The following is a 15,060-nucleotide window of genomic DNA, read 5'->3' as shown; positions in this document are numbered from 1 at the left end:
TTAATGAGACTTCCAAAAACTATTAATTGATTAGGTAGCTGCATGTTGTGCCCCATTGATTTAAGTAAGAAAATTAGAAAAAGACCTGAATAGGATCTTTTGCTAATCTTCCAATTTTGTGTTGATGTCCACATACTGTTTCAAACTTTTACATTTATGTATTTTGTGGTATGACATACTTTGATTGCCGAAAGTTTTATATCTTTAGTTATGGGTTTAACGTATAAGATGGGAAATGAACTAATTTTGTAGATACATACCATCAATAAAGAATCAAATTAAGTCGTATTTCATGACTAATACACCACATATCAAGTTAAATCATGTGTCATATTATTACAATATCTTGATCCAGACTTAAAACAAACATGATTAAGTTATTAGAGACGGTCCTCTTCTTCATGTGAGCTCTCTATGATTAGTATTTACGATGTGCATTAGAAAGATAACAAAATCATAATCTAGAACGGAATAATTTGAAACATATGATACAATTATAAATTTAGCGAATAAGGTCCAAATTTTAAAAAATTTCTTTAAAACAAATTCTGTATTAATTAATAAAGCAGTTGTTAATAAAACTTTTAAGGTTAGTAAGTGTTGAGTAGAGGTTGAGAATTGAGTTAAGAGAGTAGTTAAGTTAGACTTCGATTTCCTAAAATAGTAGCCGTCAGCAAAGATAATCACAATCACCGCTTCATTAACTCTAACCTAAGCTCAAGTCTATGTCCTATTAAGACAAATCCCGGAAATTAGTAATCACCATCCATTTATTATAGATGCTTCTTCTATTATTGTCCCGTTCGCTTTATATACCTCTTATACGAGCAACTCTACAGTAGTGATGTGTGGACGGACCTTAAATTAATGGGAGAAAGATGAGCATAGACCCAACTAACTAACCCACTCAACCATATCAACTAGTCTTTCAAGATATTCTATTCAATTCAAAATCTCCATCTTCGGATCTTGAACTTTCAGATCTGCTAGCTCTAGTTAGCTAGCTATCTAAGCTAGCTTAACGTACAGACCCAAGGAAGAAGAAGCTCCTCGATCATCAGTTTCAAGTTTTCAACCAAACACAATGATGAAGCACAACGATGATCACAGAAACAACAAGGTCTTCACCTCCCCCAAGCTCGTGGCCAAGGAGACCTCCGTGGCCAACTCGTCTTGCAGAGTCTACTACGGCGCCTCCGTCGGAGCGGTTCCGTTCATGTGGGAGTCGCAGCCAGGTACTCCTAAGCACACTCTTTCCGAGATCTCTCTTCCTCCTCTAACTCCTCCTCCTTCATATTCCTTCAACACAACTCCGAAACACTCGTCCTCATCCATGCAAAGAAGCGGCTCTAGAGCTAAAGCGCTTCTGGACTCCATTTTCCCTAGGGTGCTGAAATGGAGGAAGGCCGCCCGGAACATGTCGCCGTCTTCTTCTGTGTCGTGGTCGTCGTCCTCATCCTCATCGTGCTCGTCGACTTCTTCAAAGGGCACCCAGAAACATTACTCGGTTTCGAGGGTGCCATTTGGCTACGACGACGAGGATGAGGATCTAACGAGGTCCGGATCGCCTACTTCGACTTTGTGCTTTGGGATTAAACGCAGAGGTAGTGATTACTTCAGAGGCTGCAATTCGGTGCCGAAGATCATGTTTGCCTCCATGTCCATTGGTAGCCATGACCAATCACACCGAGGTCGTACTGCTGAGAATTGATATATTCTATGTATGTTCATCGATTGTGTTAAATCTCTTTTTGTATTAATCTGTGGAACGGTATGTGTGTGTCCATTAATTGATGTCATATATCTCTATGATGTATTAATTCTTGAACATAATCCATGAAATTATTTTTGCACTTCTACATTCTACCGATCGATAATTGAATCAAACTCTTGTCATAAGCATATATACATTTCATATATACATTAGCCAAATAATCAGTAATTCGCGATGTAAATCACTAAATCCTACTAGTTATTCGGGAATGATACTAGTACCTTCGTTAGTTTGGAATCAGATATATTTATATACACATTATTTCACTTATCAGAGCCGTCTCAAAAGTTTTCGAGGCCCTGTGCAAAATTAAAAAGTGAGGCCCTCTTTTTGCGGTCGTGTATGAATATGCCATTGAAAATTTTTGTTATATAGAGAAAATATTATACAAAATTATTTTTTAGATTAAAAAAAATCTTTTATCTTATATTACCTTTTCACTTCTTGAAAAGAAAAATTCAGACTAAAGCTTGTTACAAAAATTTCATTAAAAGAAGCAACATTACAATTGAATTATCAAAGATAAATAAAGTATGGGCCCTGCAGTATCCACCAAAAAATAAAACCAGGAAAGTATGGCAAGGGAAGGGGGAGAAGGAAAGAAAAAAAAAATTGAAGCAAGTATCCACCAAAAAATAAAATCAGGAAAGTATGGCAAGGGAGGGGGAGAAGGAAAAAAAAAAAGTAGGGGGAGAAGGAAAGAAAAAAAAAATTGAAGCAAGAGACATGCAATTGGGGGGGGGGGGATCGAACTCCTAAAGAGGAGGAAAAACAAAGGTTCAGTGCCACCTGAACAACAACTAGATTATGCGTTGAGGCCATTCTCTATATGTGTTAAAGCTTCTTAGAACTTGAAGTAGGGCCCCAAAATTTGGGGGCCCTGTTCTGTCGCTCATGTTGCAATTGCTCTATGCCGGCTCTGTCACTTGTAAACGTTTTGTTAAGCACATTGTTGCAGTGGCAGGCGGAAGATCTTATGGGAGAAGGCATATATATAACTAAAATCGTGGCTTAAGTTCGGTATAAAATACCCCGAAGAAGCGGGTAGTTTAGGGGAATGCATGTTGTGCACTTTTGCATGTGGATATGAAGCAACCTGAATAGTAAAATTTGATTTTAGAATGAGCTAGCTAATTACTAGTTGTATTATAGTACTGTATATTATGTGTAGACTTGCAGAGTACAATGTTATGGTCTTTCCAGCGTAAGTAGTTGATTGTTCATGTGCTAGCATTGATGATGCACATGGATTGTTTATACTCCTAGTTGCATAGAAGTTATTCTTATGCATTACTATATATGCCAAGACTAAACTGATCGAAGACTAACTTGGAAGAACTTGTACAACCTATACACGGACACATAGAACTTAGTTTAGCTGCAAACCCTAGTGTTATCAATCCTATTCTCCTGAAAATTCATGGTTTTGAGTCGATTAACCAAACCCTCTGCCAGCCTATGTGCTCTCATCGTCGACGAAATAGCGGGTTCCGGCCGTTGTGTCCATTGTGGTTCATGCCTTCGAGTAAGGATTTCTTTGCTGAATATTACGTCAAATTTGGAGTCTGTCATATTGTTATAATGAAGCAGAAGAGGGAGTGAAAACTATGGTAGCTCTTCTTTTATGTTGTGTTTGGCTAGAAATTCCTATTTGTGTTTAAGATTGAAGGTGGATGAATATAGGCTAAATTGATAAGTGGTGTAGCAATCAAATCTTAGGGTGCAGCACTCAAAAGGACCACGTTTCAAATGTGAAAATTAAACTAATTAAAGCCTCACGTGACCAACTATTCAGTATTTCATGGAGTCTTTCAGAGAAAGCTAGGAGATCGTTTGACTCCATTGGAGTATTGGACTACGTTCGAATCAAAACTTTGGGCCTTCTCTGTTGGACTACAATGGATTTCCCAATCATTGAAACTTTTGTAGCTCTGTAGGTAGGAAATATGGATATATGGTTTTCATTTAGATTGATCTCTAGGCTCCGATACATTTCGAAATTGAGAAAATTCTACTAGGTGCACATATATTAGAAATACAATGGAAGTGGTGGGAGACTGCAGGGGTTGTCAAAATTCTAAAACAATATGATGCTATGTACATTTTACAACCAAAATTCATTCATAGTTTATAATTTTTTTGATACGACTATTCAGTTAGTCAAGTACATGTTTAACCTCATAATTTAAAATCTGAAACCGGAATAAGACCAAAGTAATGGATTGAATACCAAAATAAGTTCAGGTAATGGATTGACCAAAATAAGATCAGGTCCTTGATCTATTTTACACACAAAGAATGAGAAAGAACCAAGTGCAAGTTCTAGGTGTGCGCAATTTTGTGGACAAAGCTGAGAATTTTGAAAGAATGAGAAAGTAGAGGTTGGAGATGAGAGAACATCGGCCGACTTGTTAGCCTTAAAATACGGGTCAAACAAGAGTAATAATCAGATGGTTTTGCCATTTAAATTGCTTGCAATCTAAGCAAAATACCGTTATATACTTATATATGTTACTGTTGTCACACATAAATAAAATACTCTTCCAAATAAATTAGTTATTTTCTTCCTTCCATCCACTGTTCCAAACCCCCCCCCCCCCCCTTCACCACCCACTTTGACATAACACATCTCAAAATCACAGCTAAGAAATTCCCCCATCCCTACGGAGTCCTCCTCGATCAACTGATTATTGACGCTTGGTCACTGATTAGATCATTCGAGACTTGTCTTAGTGCATGCTGTGTACAATCTGCATTTTTAGGACTTAAAGGAGCAGGTTGTACGTACTATTGATGAAGTGATGAAGTTAATTACATGCAGTGTTCGTGTAATCAAGCTAATTCAATCGAGACTTAAACTGATTTAACTTTGTGTACAGTCAAACCTGAGAGTGCCATGTTATAATAGCGCAAAATTCGAAATAAATGCATTAGATTTCTTCTTAAGTATATAATCTGCTAGATTAGAAGCTAGCTAGCATTGAACAAAGTGTAATAATTTGAGCTGTTGACAGCAGAATTTAAAATCTGGGGGTTGAAATAAACTGCTATATATATGTTATATTAATCAGAATACTTTCCTTACATGAAATTGTTGGTGAGTTGTCCAAGCTGAAAGAAAATTGAAGCACCTGTATCAATTAGCTCTCAGCTAAAAACGAAAGTCACAACAGCCTACAATGAAGGATAATAACTTATCTGGAAGGGTACGGTGTCCAGTCTCTTTCTCATGTTGACATCCCAGATGGATCCATCAGCTCCTTGAAGCTAGACTTAATCGATCAAGTGGGAAGAGTTTTTGCAAACAATTAATGGCCAATGACTTGTTCCATGATGATACTTGTACCCATCTTTAAGGAATTACGAGTTTGAAGAGGACAGGAAAAACAAATTAAGTTCACAAGCAAACTTCGAAGAATCAGTTGTTTGTCCCATCAATCAAAATTGAATTGTCCCATTTTCTTGTGTAAATATCAGATAGGAACCCGAGATGACTAGATTGGTAAGCAACTTGGCATCATATATAAACCCTTGATTCTGAATAAGGGTATGTAGATTCTTATTTCTAAGTATTTCATTTGAACATATATAGATATATATATAATGATATTGGAGTGAAATGATAAACCGATGATGTGATATAAATAATAATTTATGTTAATGAAGCAAAAATAAAAACTCGGATATGTATGTCTATCTCAGTGTGTGTGTGTGTGTATTTTTTTTCCAGACGAAGAAAATGTCATTAGTGTAGATTTATACAATTTCTCCCACAATGTGACTATCTAATTTAAGAAGGGGAACAAATTAATCCATAGTTGACAAATTGACCGAGTCATATATCTAGTTAATTAAATACTCTACACGAACAAGAAGAATCAGATTGTTAATGGTTGCTTAGTGTAACTGAGTCTTAAATAAGTCTTTGCTACATATCTTACTTCAGGTGCCAAAATTTGCGGTTTTCATACGGTGACACTGATCAAGTGATCATATATATAAAGTTTTCGTTTTGGGAGCTAGATCCCAGATATGGCTATTTAATCAAAGGTGGGTTCTTGATATTGACAAGAAACTAACATGCCCAGTTGCCCTTAAGATTATGCATAATACTGTTAATTGCAACTATCTAGCCTAATACTGTTAATTGCAAAATAAAAAATAAAAGAAAGTGAGAATATTAAATTCATTTTGTAAATCACATATTAAACTTTAATCATCGGAACTACTCATTTAACTAAACCAAGTGCTCCTGAAAGGCTTATGCAAAAACAATCATTCATTAGTGTATAGGCGGTTGCGATCATTGTACAAATCCCTAGTGAGACTAATGGAGAACTGCCCTTTTCTCATTTGCTATTGATTTTGTAAGATTTTGTTTAGCAGTTTTTGGTTCATTGGTTGTCTAAAGTTCTCTAAATAAGAAATTAGAATTTTCGAAACAATCATCATTTTCATAGTTTTACCTTATCATTCATTTTCAAAACTTACTTATTGCTCCATTTACCTATTATTCTACCACTATCCAATACTTTTTTTTATATTTTATAAGATATGAATTACTAATACCATCTATCAATCTCAATATCTAAAACTTGAGTGAAAAAATAATTGATTAATATATAGGATTCCTGAGAATGAAGCAAAGACTAGCACCACATGCCTGGCATGAAATTGATCAAAATGCTCGAAAAGATTCTGTAAAGTCAAAACCCATTTAAGGGCTCACACGTGAGCGATGGGAAGTCACAGCTATACTACATTACTAGTTACTAGTCTTCTCTCACTATCTCTCTCTCCATTGATATTGCTTCAGGCTCATCAGAGAGCTCTGTGGAAGAACTATAACTCCTCAAATCCTCGTACATCAACCTAACAGATCCGAACCATCATTTCACCCCAACATGTTGAGAATATATACATCTCACATGGAAAAAATTGGACATTGCTTATGAGTTTATAAGAATTTGGGCCACTTCATCTATTGCCAATTGGTTTTGGATGTAAACCATAAATTACTTTATCATGGTATCAGAGTAGGTTATCCCACGTGTGCATGTCACATGGCCACACGGGCTTCACGTCATACAAAGTTGTCCGCGTGTACGGCTTGAAACTTCACCACACGTACAGAGACGTGTTGAGAATATATACATTTCATATAAAAAAAATGAGACCAAAAATGAGACCTTGCCTGTGCACCCTAGATTATTACTTTATCAAAACAAATCAAAATTCAATCCTTGATCGACTTCCCCTACTACTACTCGATCAGTCTCTCCAAAATCCATTTTGTCTCTTTCTTTCTTTCATATAAAAACATAGTGTTAATTTAACACTAGCTATAGATAGTGGACCACTTTTTCTCTTACTCATATCTTGCCTTTGAAGTACACTCTTTTGTACGCCCTTATTTTACAATTCCTACCTTCACAGCCATAGCCCTCCCCTTATTAATCCCCTTCTCCCTCTTTCTCTTTTCTTCTTTAGCAACTCAGACACCGGAGCATGCCTGAATGTCCAGAGAAAGGTTATAACATACTATTATATATTTCTCTCCTTTTGTTTTTCTTCTCATGATGTTGAGGATTTTTGCTGATGGGTCTTGCGGGTTTTACTTGTATGCAGGGAGAGATTTGATTTTGATGAGATAGGGAAGAAGCTGAAGAGAGAAATAGATGCTCCTAATTCTTCTTCTGCTCATCACCATCATCAAATGGGAAGAAGACATATGTTGGGTCCCCCCGGAACCCTAAACACGATCACGCCATGTGCAGCCTGCAAGCTCTTGAGAAGAAGATGCGCTCAAGAATGCCCTTTCTCTCCCTACTTCTCTCCCCACGAACCCCAGAAGTTCGCCTCCGTCCACAAAGTGTTTGGCGCCAGCAACGTATCCAAGATGCTTATGGTAATTAAACCACAAAACACTGTCGCATCATTTGGTAAACAAATTTTATTCAGTGAGTCCACACGTATCTATTTACTAGAGTGATTAACGGCAGGGTTTTAATTGTTTAGGAGGTACCGGAGAGTCAAAGAGCAGACGCGGCGAATAGTCTTGTGTACGAGGCGAACGTGAGGCTAAGAGATCCGGTGTACGGATGCATGGGAGCGATTTCGGCTTTGCAGCAGCAAGTTCAATCTTTACAAGCTGAGCTTAATGCTGTGAGGGGTGAGATACTTAAGTACAAATATAGGGAAGCAAATCTCATGGATCCTTCTTCTCATCATCATCATCATCATCATCAAGTGGCAGCTTTGTTCTCTACTACTTCTGGGGGAGCTGTTTCAGTTGCTTCCCTCCCACCGTCCACACAGCCGCCACCGCCACCGCCACCGCCTCCTCCTCTGCCTCCTACTTCCTCCTCCTCATCTATGTACACTCAACCCAACAGCGCCGCCGACTATAGCACCCTTTCAAGTGAAAATGTTTCCTACTTTGGTTAATTATGATTCTAATTAACTAGACTGATCAATTGAATTAAGAGAACTATCCCATTTAATTTTCTTACTATGATGATTCAAGTGGAATAAAATGACATGACAGAATTATATATATTGGTACTCGTCAATGCTTTTGGGGTTTTAATTCTTAGTTTAAGTCCATTCTAAGTAGGTCCATACATGATTGCATATTAATTTGTCTGTGGATGACTCGATAATATGTTGTAATGTTCCTTTCTTCCTGTTCTCTATCAATTAACTTCTTTCATCACTTTTCCTCTACTTATTCCTATATATACTTATATAGTATCGAACGGCTATGAAATTAAAGTACTTGCTCTTCCATGCAATTATGGAGCTACTGATCTCTGCGGTGATGTTAGGTATTTGAGATTAATGGTACTGCATTTTTGGACCAAAACTTATAATGGTACTGGAAAATAGAAGTGATTTGAACTTATTTTGCACTGTTCTTCGTGCAACGGTAATGTCTAGTATTCTGTGGTTCTCACTTGATTAATTTGTTCATTGGGGAACATATAATATGAGATATATACTGTATCATTGATTAGTTTTCATCGGTAGGAAATACTGTTTTAAGGCCAATTAAGCCTAGTATATTAACACTGACATGTATATGTGTGTATGTCTAGCTATATATATATAATTAAGAATCAAATTATACTCAATTAGATAAGTTGATTAATTTTGGGTTGTCATTACCACGAGTTAATGCCATGGCAGTGGTAGCTAGCTAGTTGGTAGTGGTAGCTACACCTTTTTAATTTGATTTATTAATACAATTAATGTAGGAGTTACACAACAACAAGGGGTTCCTCAAAAACAAATCGAATTAAGAAACATACAGCTACAAGGATAGGAAATCTTCCCCATCAATGCTAGCTAGACTACTCCCATACAAACACCAGAAAAAAGTGAACTTAAGACCTAGCCTCTTCCAACAAAATGTAGAGACAATTTAGTAACAGTTCCTGAGGTAGAAATTATTCACGCATTACCATCCGGCATTGGTAGGTAAACCCAAAAATTTGTCTCTAGCAGTCCTACGAGAGACAAAATAATTTGTCTCTAGCAGTACGTCCTACGAGAGACAAAATTTCTATCGGTTAAAGGAAGATTGACGTAATCCTCTTCGATCTGTCGGAACCCTCTCTAAAACCTTTTACCAAGCATACATTGAACTGGCAGTAGGACTACATTCTTATACTTGGAACAGATTGATTATGTCAATGGCTACCTCACTAATTGAGACTTGGTTGATTGAACCCTTTTGGGTGTTAGGTTTGCTGAAGGTTAGTTTTGTAAAAAGAAATATGTATAATCCACACGACAATGCATACAGATATGTTGCTATTTAGTGAAGTTACAGCATATAATTTGTGAAGTAGATCCATGTATGTATTTGTTGGACGGTCAATGGTCTTGCCAGCTAGCTAGCTTAGGCATGCAGATCGATTAATATTTTTCTCAAACCCCTGCAGTTTTAGTTTCCTTGGCGTGAGGATTTCAACCCAAATCGAAGGGCGAAAGATATAGGAACCTGAATTAGTCACATAAGCAAGAAACCGCACAGAATTTCAGTCAACTTTATAAAGATTTAGGGAAATTATTCTTTCGTCAATATTTATTAAGATATATAGATATATACATTATACAAACTCTTGTTATATATGTGCTGAGTTTGGTCTCCTTCATCCAAGTATCTAGAAGAGAGATGGTGATGGAATTTGGTGCTATGTCATGGTTGCTTGGGATAGTGGCTTCTTAATTTGTCTTCATACAACTCCCTCTGTTTCATTGAATCATTTTCTATGTTGAAAATGATTTCAAGGAATAATGTGATCGATCTTTCCTTCTATTTGTTTCCAAAATACTGATTTATATATGCATATGCCCTCCATAATACAGCAAGATACTGCAAATAGTTTTGAAACCAAGGGAATCAAGTTAATACTATGATAATGAATTGAAGTCCACTATTGACTTTGGCAAATGGACCAGATTAATTATAAGGTATATGAGAGACTACAAATGGGTAGCTTATATCCCTGATATATGATGATCGAGAGGCTCTCATTTGTTAATTTCAAGTTTCTCAAACTCGAACCTATCAATATCCATGTGAGTAGAGGATTCCCAAGGTCTAGTACCTATTCACTTACCATGCATGCCATTGTATGCTTAGATCTCACTCAACACCTTTGCAAACAATTTGATGAATGATATTCATTAACTGGTAAATAATCGGTCAATTACGGGTATTTCTTCTGAAAACTCTTTTTCTGTATATAGTCATGTTAGCAATGCATTTTTCATTCAAATGTTGATACGTTTTAACATAGTGACATTTCTCAAAAAGGATGTTATGTGGTACAAAGATGGCAATATATTCATCGTCAGGCCCTTTTTCCGATCGAGTGATTGATTATGATTACTTAATTAGCAGCCCAAATGAGAAAGTTATGAATATACCTTGCTAACTTCGTTTCGACTTTCTATAGATTCGATCATAAGGTCGGTGGAATTTTGCTATATCCAGTAGTGCATGCATCGATCAACCCGGACCAGATAAAACCTAGCTCTCAAATTTTCTCCTTCGATCAATTGAAGCTGTCAGCTTAAGCCAGCTTAATTTATAAGTACTACATATTAGTTGTTGATATAAAATAGCTCAGATGCTTACGGATGGCTTTAAATTAACTGATAAGTTGCAGGGGCTCTTTAAAATCTATCAGCATGCAGTCTTATATAAAACGCTGGATATTCAGAAACAAAAGAGTAGCTTATGATAATATACAGTTTTTCTCAAAACATATTCATGAGAAATCATATAAATAATTTGACCCATGTTTCCCTCTCTGTATAACACATGGTTGCCCTCAAATCTCGAGGTGAAAATTGAAGGATATAATATACTAGGCTATAGCTGTAAAAGTCATGCAGAATATTTCGTACACATTAATTAGGTTTATAGGAGATAGCTACAGAGAGAAATATCGATCACAAAATAATGGAACCCTAGCCTCTTGGGCATATTGGCAAATTAATTAGACTAGAACACAGTGGAAAGAGTTTTATATTTTAAAATGTTGAAGCACTTTCTTGCACTGAATTTCAAACAAATACACACATGATGATCGACTTTGGGAAGTTTGAAGAATTGGAAATTATTCTATGCACCGACGGTGTAAGTGACCCAACCCTTATAAAGGTGTATTTAATGCAATCTAACCATTCATTTATGTTGGTGCAAGTGCACGGCGGTGCTCTGAATAATCTCTCTTGAATAATATATATGAGTTTCTTGACTGCAGGGTTGACAATGTTCTGTCAACAATATATATATATATATATATATATATATATATAAGATTAACTTAATTACTCCTTAATAGTGAAAATTCTTCTATGCATTGTAGACAGTGCAAGTGACCAAACACTTATAAGATGATCTAAACCATTGATATTTATAATCAATATTTTTTCTAATAACCAAAATATGTATTTGATGTAATCCAGTCATCTATTTATGTTTTTTTTTTTTTTTTTTGAATAGAAGTTGAAATCAATAGATCAACAGCCAGAAAATGGCTAAGTCTACAAAGCTTACATAAGAAAGCCAAGTAAAAGACTACCCTATCCAAGCTATAGCAAACTATTAGAGTCTCTGATGCGCTCGCAATTTTGCAAGCCTATACAAAAGTGATTAACCTCGTCTCCTACGGAAGAAATATTCAACTAATCCTTGCTTGCCAGGCACGCAATTGTGGTACAAACACTGATTAGAAACGTCATAGAAGACCTATAGAAGCTTCACCACCTTCGCATAGACTTGAAGGAAATAAAGCAATTGTAACTAGTAAAGAACCAGCTCCTTCCCTTTCGGGTTGGAGCCTGTACCACCACCTGCCTTGTCTAGCTTTGGGAGAAGCTTTTTCTTTACTGCCCTATTCTCGTCCCCCTGCTTTACTTTCTTCTTTTCACCATAAGGTTGCTTGTTCCGACTACCTGCAGGTCTCCCCCTTTTCCTTTTACCTGAATAGGTTGTTCCTCATTGTGCATCACCGGTACCAAACCCAGATGTTCTGGTTCCAGATTCAGGTTTCTTTTTCCAACAGCTAGGCCCAACTTAAGCTTCTTTGGAGAGATCATGATAGTATCCTCCTCCCTTTGTCTCCTCTGCCCTATAACACTTTCTGGGACAGCCATCATCTCAGGCAGCTCTCTGATATGAGCTGGACGTCGGGGCCGTTGTATCAGCACTGCCGGATTGTAAAGCAATCGCTTCGGCAGTTGGTTGGGAAGCACAGTACGGAAGACCACATCCGGACCTCCCATGTAAACCCTAGCCCGAGTTCCTGCACACACTGTGCTAGATGATGCCGAACCAGAGGTCGAGTTATTGTGCCCCATCTGTGACGCACCCAGAACCGTGCGTTCTGCCTCATCATTCTCCTCCAATGGAGGTTCCGAGCAAGGTAGACCTACGTGAGTAACATAGCCACAAATCGAGCATCGACCAAAGAGTTTATCAAACTGAAACTTGCAGAGAAACTCGACCCCATCCTCTACCCAATACCAGCGTTGGAAGGACAGAGGCCGGTTGAAAGGGATCTCCACCTTGATTCGGAGCTTTCCAACCTTCTTGGCCTGTTTATCAATCTCCTTGAAATCACCAAGGGTAAACCCAATCATAGTCATCACCCTCTCCGAGCGGAACGCAGGAGGGATTCCTTGCAGTGTAATCCAGTAAGAGGATACGGTGAAAGGGACCGAGTCCATGGCCGCCACACCATCATAGTAAGCTAGGGCAATCGGAGCGTGATTATATCCCCATGGAGATCCCTTCCAGATCTGATCCGGGTTAGTAGCGTCCGACAAAGTGATGAGAACCCTCTGTCCCTCCGCTTCCTCCACCCTTAGTGATCCATTCACCCGCCATGCATTGCAGAACATCCCCATAAAGGAGCGAGTCTTGTACTCCCGAGTGGTCAGCAGCTTCCCCAACATAAACACATCTGCCTGTCGCAGACCTTTTCCTTGCGTCTGTCGCAGATCGACCTGTTTCCTCCCCTCAGCAATTGCAAGAGAAGAAGCCAGTCGAGCAGCCATGGCATCAACAGAAGTCATTGTTGATGATTGCACAGAAACACCCAAAAAAACCCTAACCCTAAGAGAGCAAAGGAGGCGGCTCTGTCTTATGATAGTCATCTATTTATGTTGATGCAAGTGCATGTCGGTGATTTAAATCTTCTCATTTTCATGTGATGTGATAGTAATTAAGGTCTTTATGGGATAAGATATAAATTATTAAACCAAAAGTTGGAAGATTGTCATATTAATTGCCTTTAATTTCAAAATAGGCATCGAAATGTATTTTGGAAAGATCGTATATATTTTTATCTTTCCTTTTCAAGATCATTAACTATTCTTTAGTTTGACACTACAGTGAACTTTTATAGCTTAGAAAATAAAATAAAATAATTGATGGTGCTAATCGAGATTTGTTGCGATCATGTTCTAATGTTCTATTAGCGCCCACGCATGAAACCTCTTAAAAAAAAAAAAAAGAGGAGGAGGAGGAGAAATATGAATTTTTTCTTGAAAAGTCAACCGCGCTCACGGATATAATAAGAGAAAAAAAATGTGATAAGGGTCTGGGGGGGGTCCAGACCCCTGCCAATTTGATCACTTCCTTAATTAGCTGACTCTTGCCGATTTGAATACCTTAATTATTAGAGCTATACCATATTTGAACCCCCCACCACCACTATATAATATATCCTTTCTCTATTAATACCATACCTCAATGAATGAATTTCTTTAATCCTACTTTTTATATTTGATTGATATTTAATTTTGTAAGATATATATCAAACATTGAATTTTGATCTTGCAAAAACTTCAATATGGTTATAATAACAAAAAAAGTGCTTTTACATTTGGACCCCCCCCCCCCCCCCCAACTCTTAATCCTGGTTCCACCCCTGATTGAAAAACAAACAAACAACTTTAGAAATTCTAGATAAACTATATAACTGATCTTGTAGAGCAAGATATATTGGATAAGCAAGGCTTATTAGTTGGAGAAATTTTGCTATAGTCAAGTGTACTACTTCAACTAGTTCCTGCCCAATCAACGTAGTGGAAATATCGAAAAAAAATTGTTTGGTCTGATGAAAAATCAAGATTTAGATTTGGTCCTCATTTTCCATGTGGAATTTATACTCTCAACAGAAGAGAAAATGTTACAAACAGTACGGAGTACCCAAACTAGGGCTCATTCTTAACTTCAGTACCCGACTATGCAAAACTATCACTTTGATACCCCCAGTTTGAAGTCCGACCAAAGAATGGTACACACCGTCCATCACGGCGTTAACTAGCTAACCAAGTGGCATATTTTGAGGGCCGTCATGGTTTGCCACATAGCAAAGACTTAATGATGTGATGGACGGTGTACACCATTCTTGGGTCGAGCTTCAAACTTGGGGTACCAAAGTGATAGTTTTGCATAGTCGGGTACTAAAGTTAGTAGTCGGCCTTAGTTCGAGTACTGTTTGTAAAATTTTCTCCTCAACAGAATGGCACATCTTAAAATTTTACTCTCTATAACAGACGAAGTTTAATCTAGAGCACCAAGTTGGTAGGTTAGCAAACGTAAATTATTAATAATTTAGGGAAACCCTTACCTAACAAACAGCAGTTAGGAAAATAAGTAAAAAAAAAAAATTACTTCTAATTAAAAACATTTTGCAAATCTCCATCAAAATTTCAACCCCTGCCCAGTACCATTTGGTCTAGTGACATAGTCTCCCCTT

The 15,060-nt window shown here is 37.4% G+C and overlaps 2 protein-coding genes across 3 annotated transcripts; both read left to right on the top strand.

The window, feature by feature from the left end:
• The first annotated feature begins 825 nt into the window (after positions 1 to 825).
• On the top strand, positions 826 to 1,861 carry LOC112180243. The gene has a single exon (XM_024318764.2). It carries the CDS (start codon positions 1,085 to 1,087, stop codon positions 1,709 to 1,711), a length of 627 nt encoding a protein of 208 aa, XP_024174532.1. The 5' UTR covers positions 826 to 1,084; the 3' UTR covers positions 1,712 to 1,861.
• A 5,289-nt stretch (positions 1,862 to 7,150) lies between these two features.
• On the top strand, positions 7,151 to 8,326 carry LOC112181727 (LOB domain-containing protein 15). Of its 2 annotated transcripts, none has more exons than XM_040510720.1 (3): positions 7,151 to 7,304; positions 7,403 to 7,682; positions 7,796 to 8,326. In XM_040510720.1, exons 1-3 carry the CDS (start codon positions 7,291 to 7,293, stop codon positions 8,219 to 8,221), a joined length of 720 nt encoding a protein of 239 aa, XP_040366654.1. In that variant the 5' UTR covers positions 7,151 to 7,290; the 3' UTR covers positions 8,222 to 8,326. The 2 variants fall into 2 exon arrangements, with proteins under 2 accessions (XP_040366654.1, XP_024175881.1); XM_024320113.2 differs by having other exon boundaries at positions 7,793 to 8,326.
• Positions 8,327 to 15,060: the final 6,734 nt, after the last annotated feature.

This window comes from Rosa chinensis, chromosome 1 (assembly GCF_002994745.2).
Source record: "Rosa chinensis cultivar Old Blush chromosome 1, RchiOBHm-V2, whole genome shotgun sequence".
Lineage (NCBI taxonomy): Eukaryota > Viridiplantae > Streptophyta > Magnoliopsida > Rosales > Rosaceae > Rosa > Rosa chinensis.
The sequence above is the reverse complement of the archived record's forward strand: the minus strand, read 5'-3'. Positions and strand labels throughout refer to the sequence as shown.

Excerpts from the sequence above, each read along its gene's own strand:
- LOC112180243 (XM_024318764.2), top strand. The coding sequence starts at position 1,085 with ATGATGAAGCACAACGATGATCACAGAAACAACAAGGTCTTCACCTCC.
- LOC112181727 (XM_024320113.2), top strand. Across the intron at positions 7,683-7,792 it reads ACGTATCCAAGATGCTTATG|GAGGTACCGGAGAGTCAAAG; the intron begins GTAATTAAACCA and ends TTAATTGTTTAG.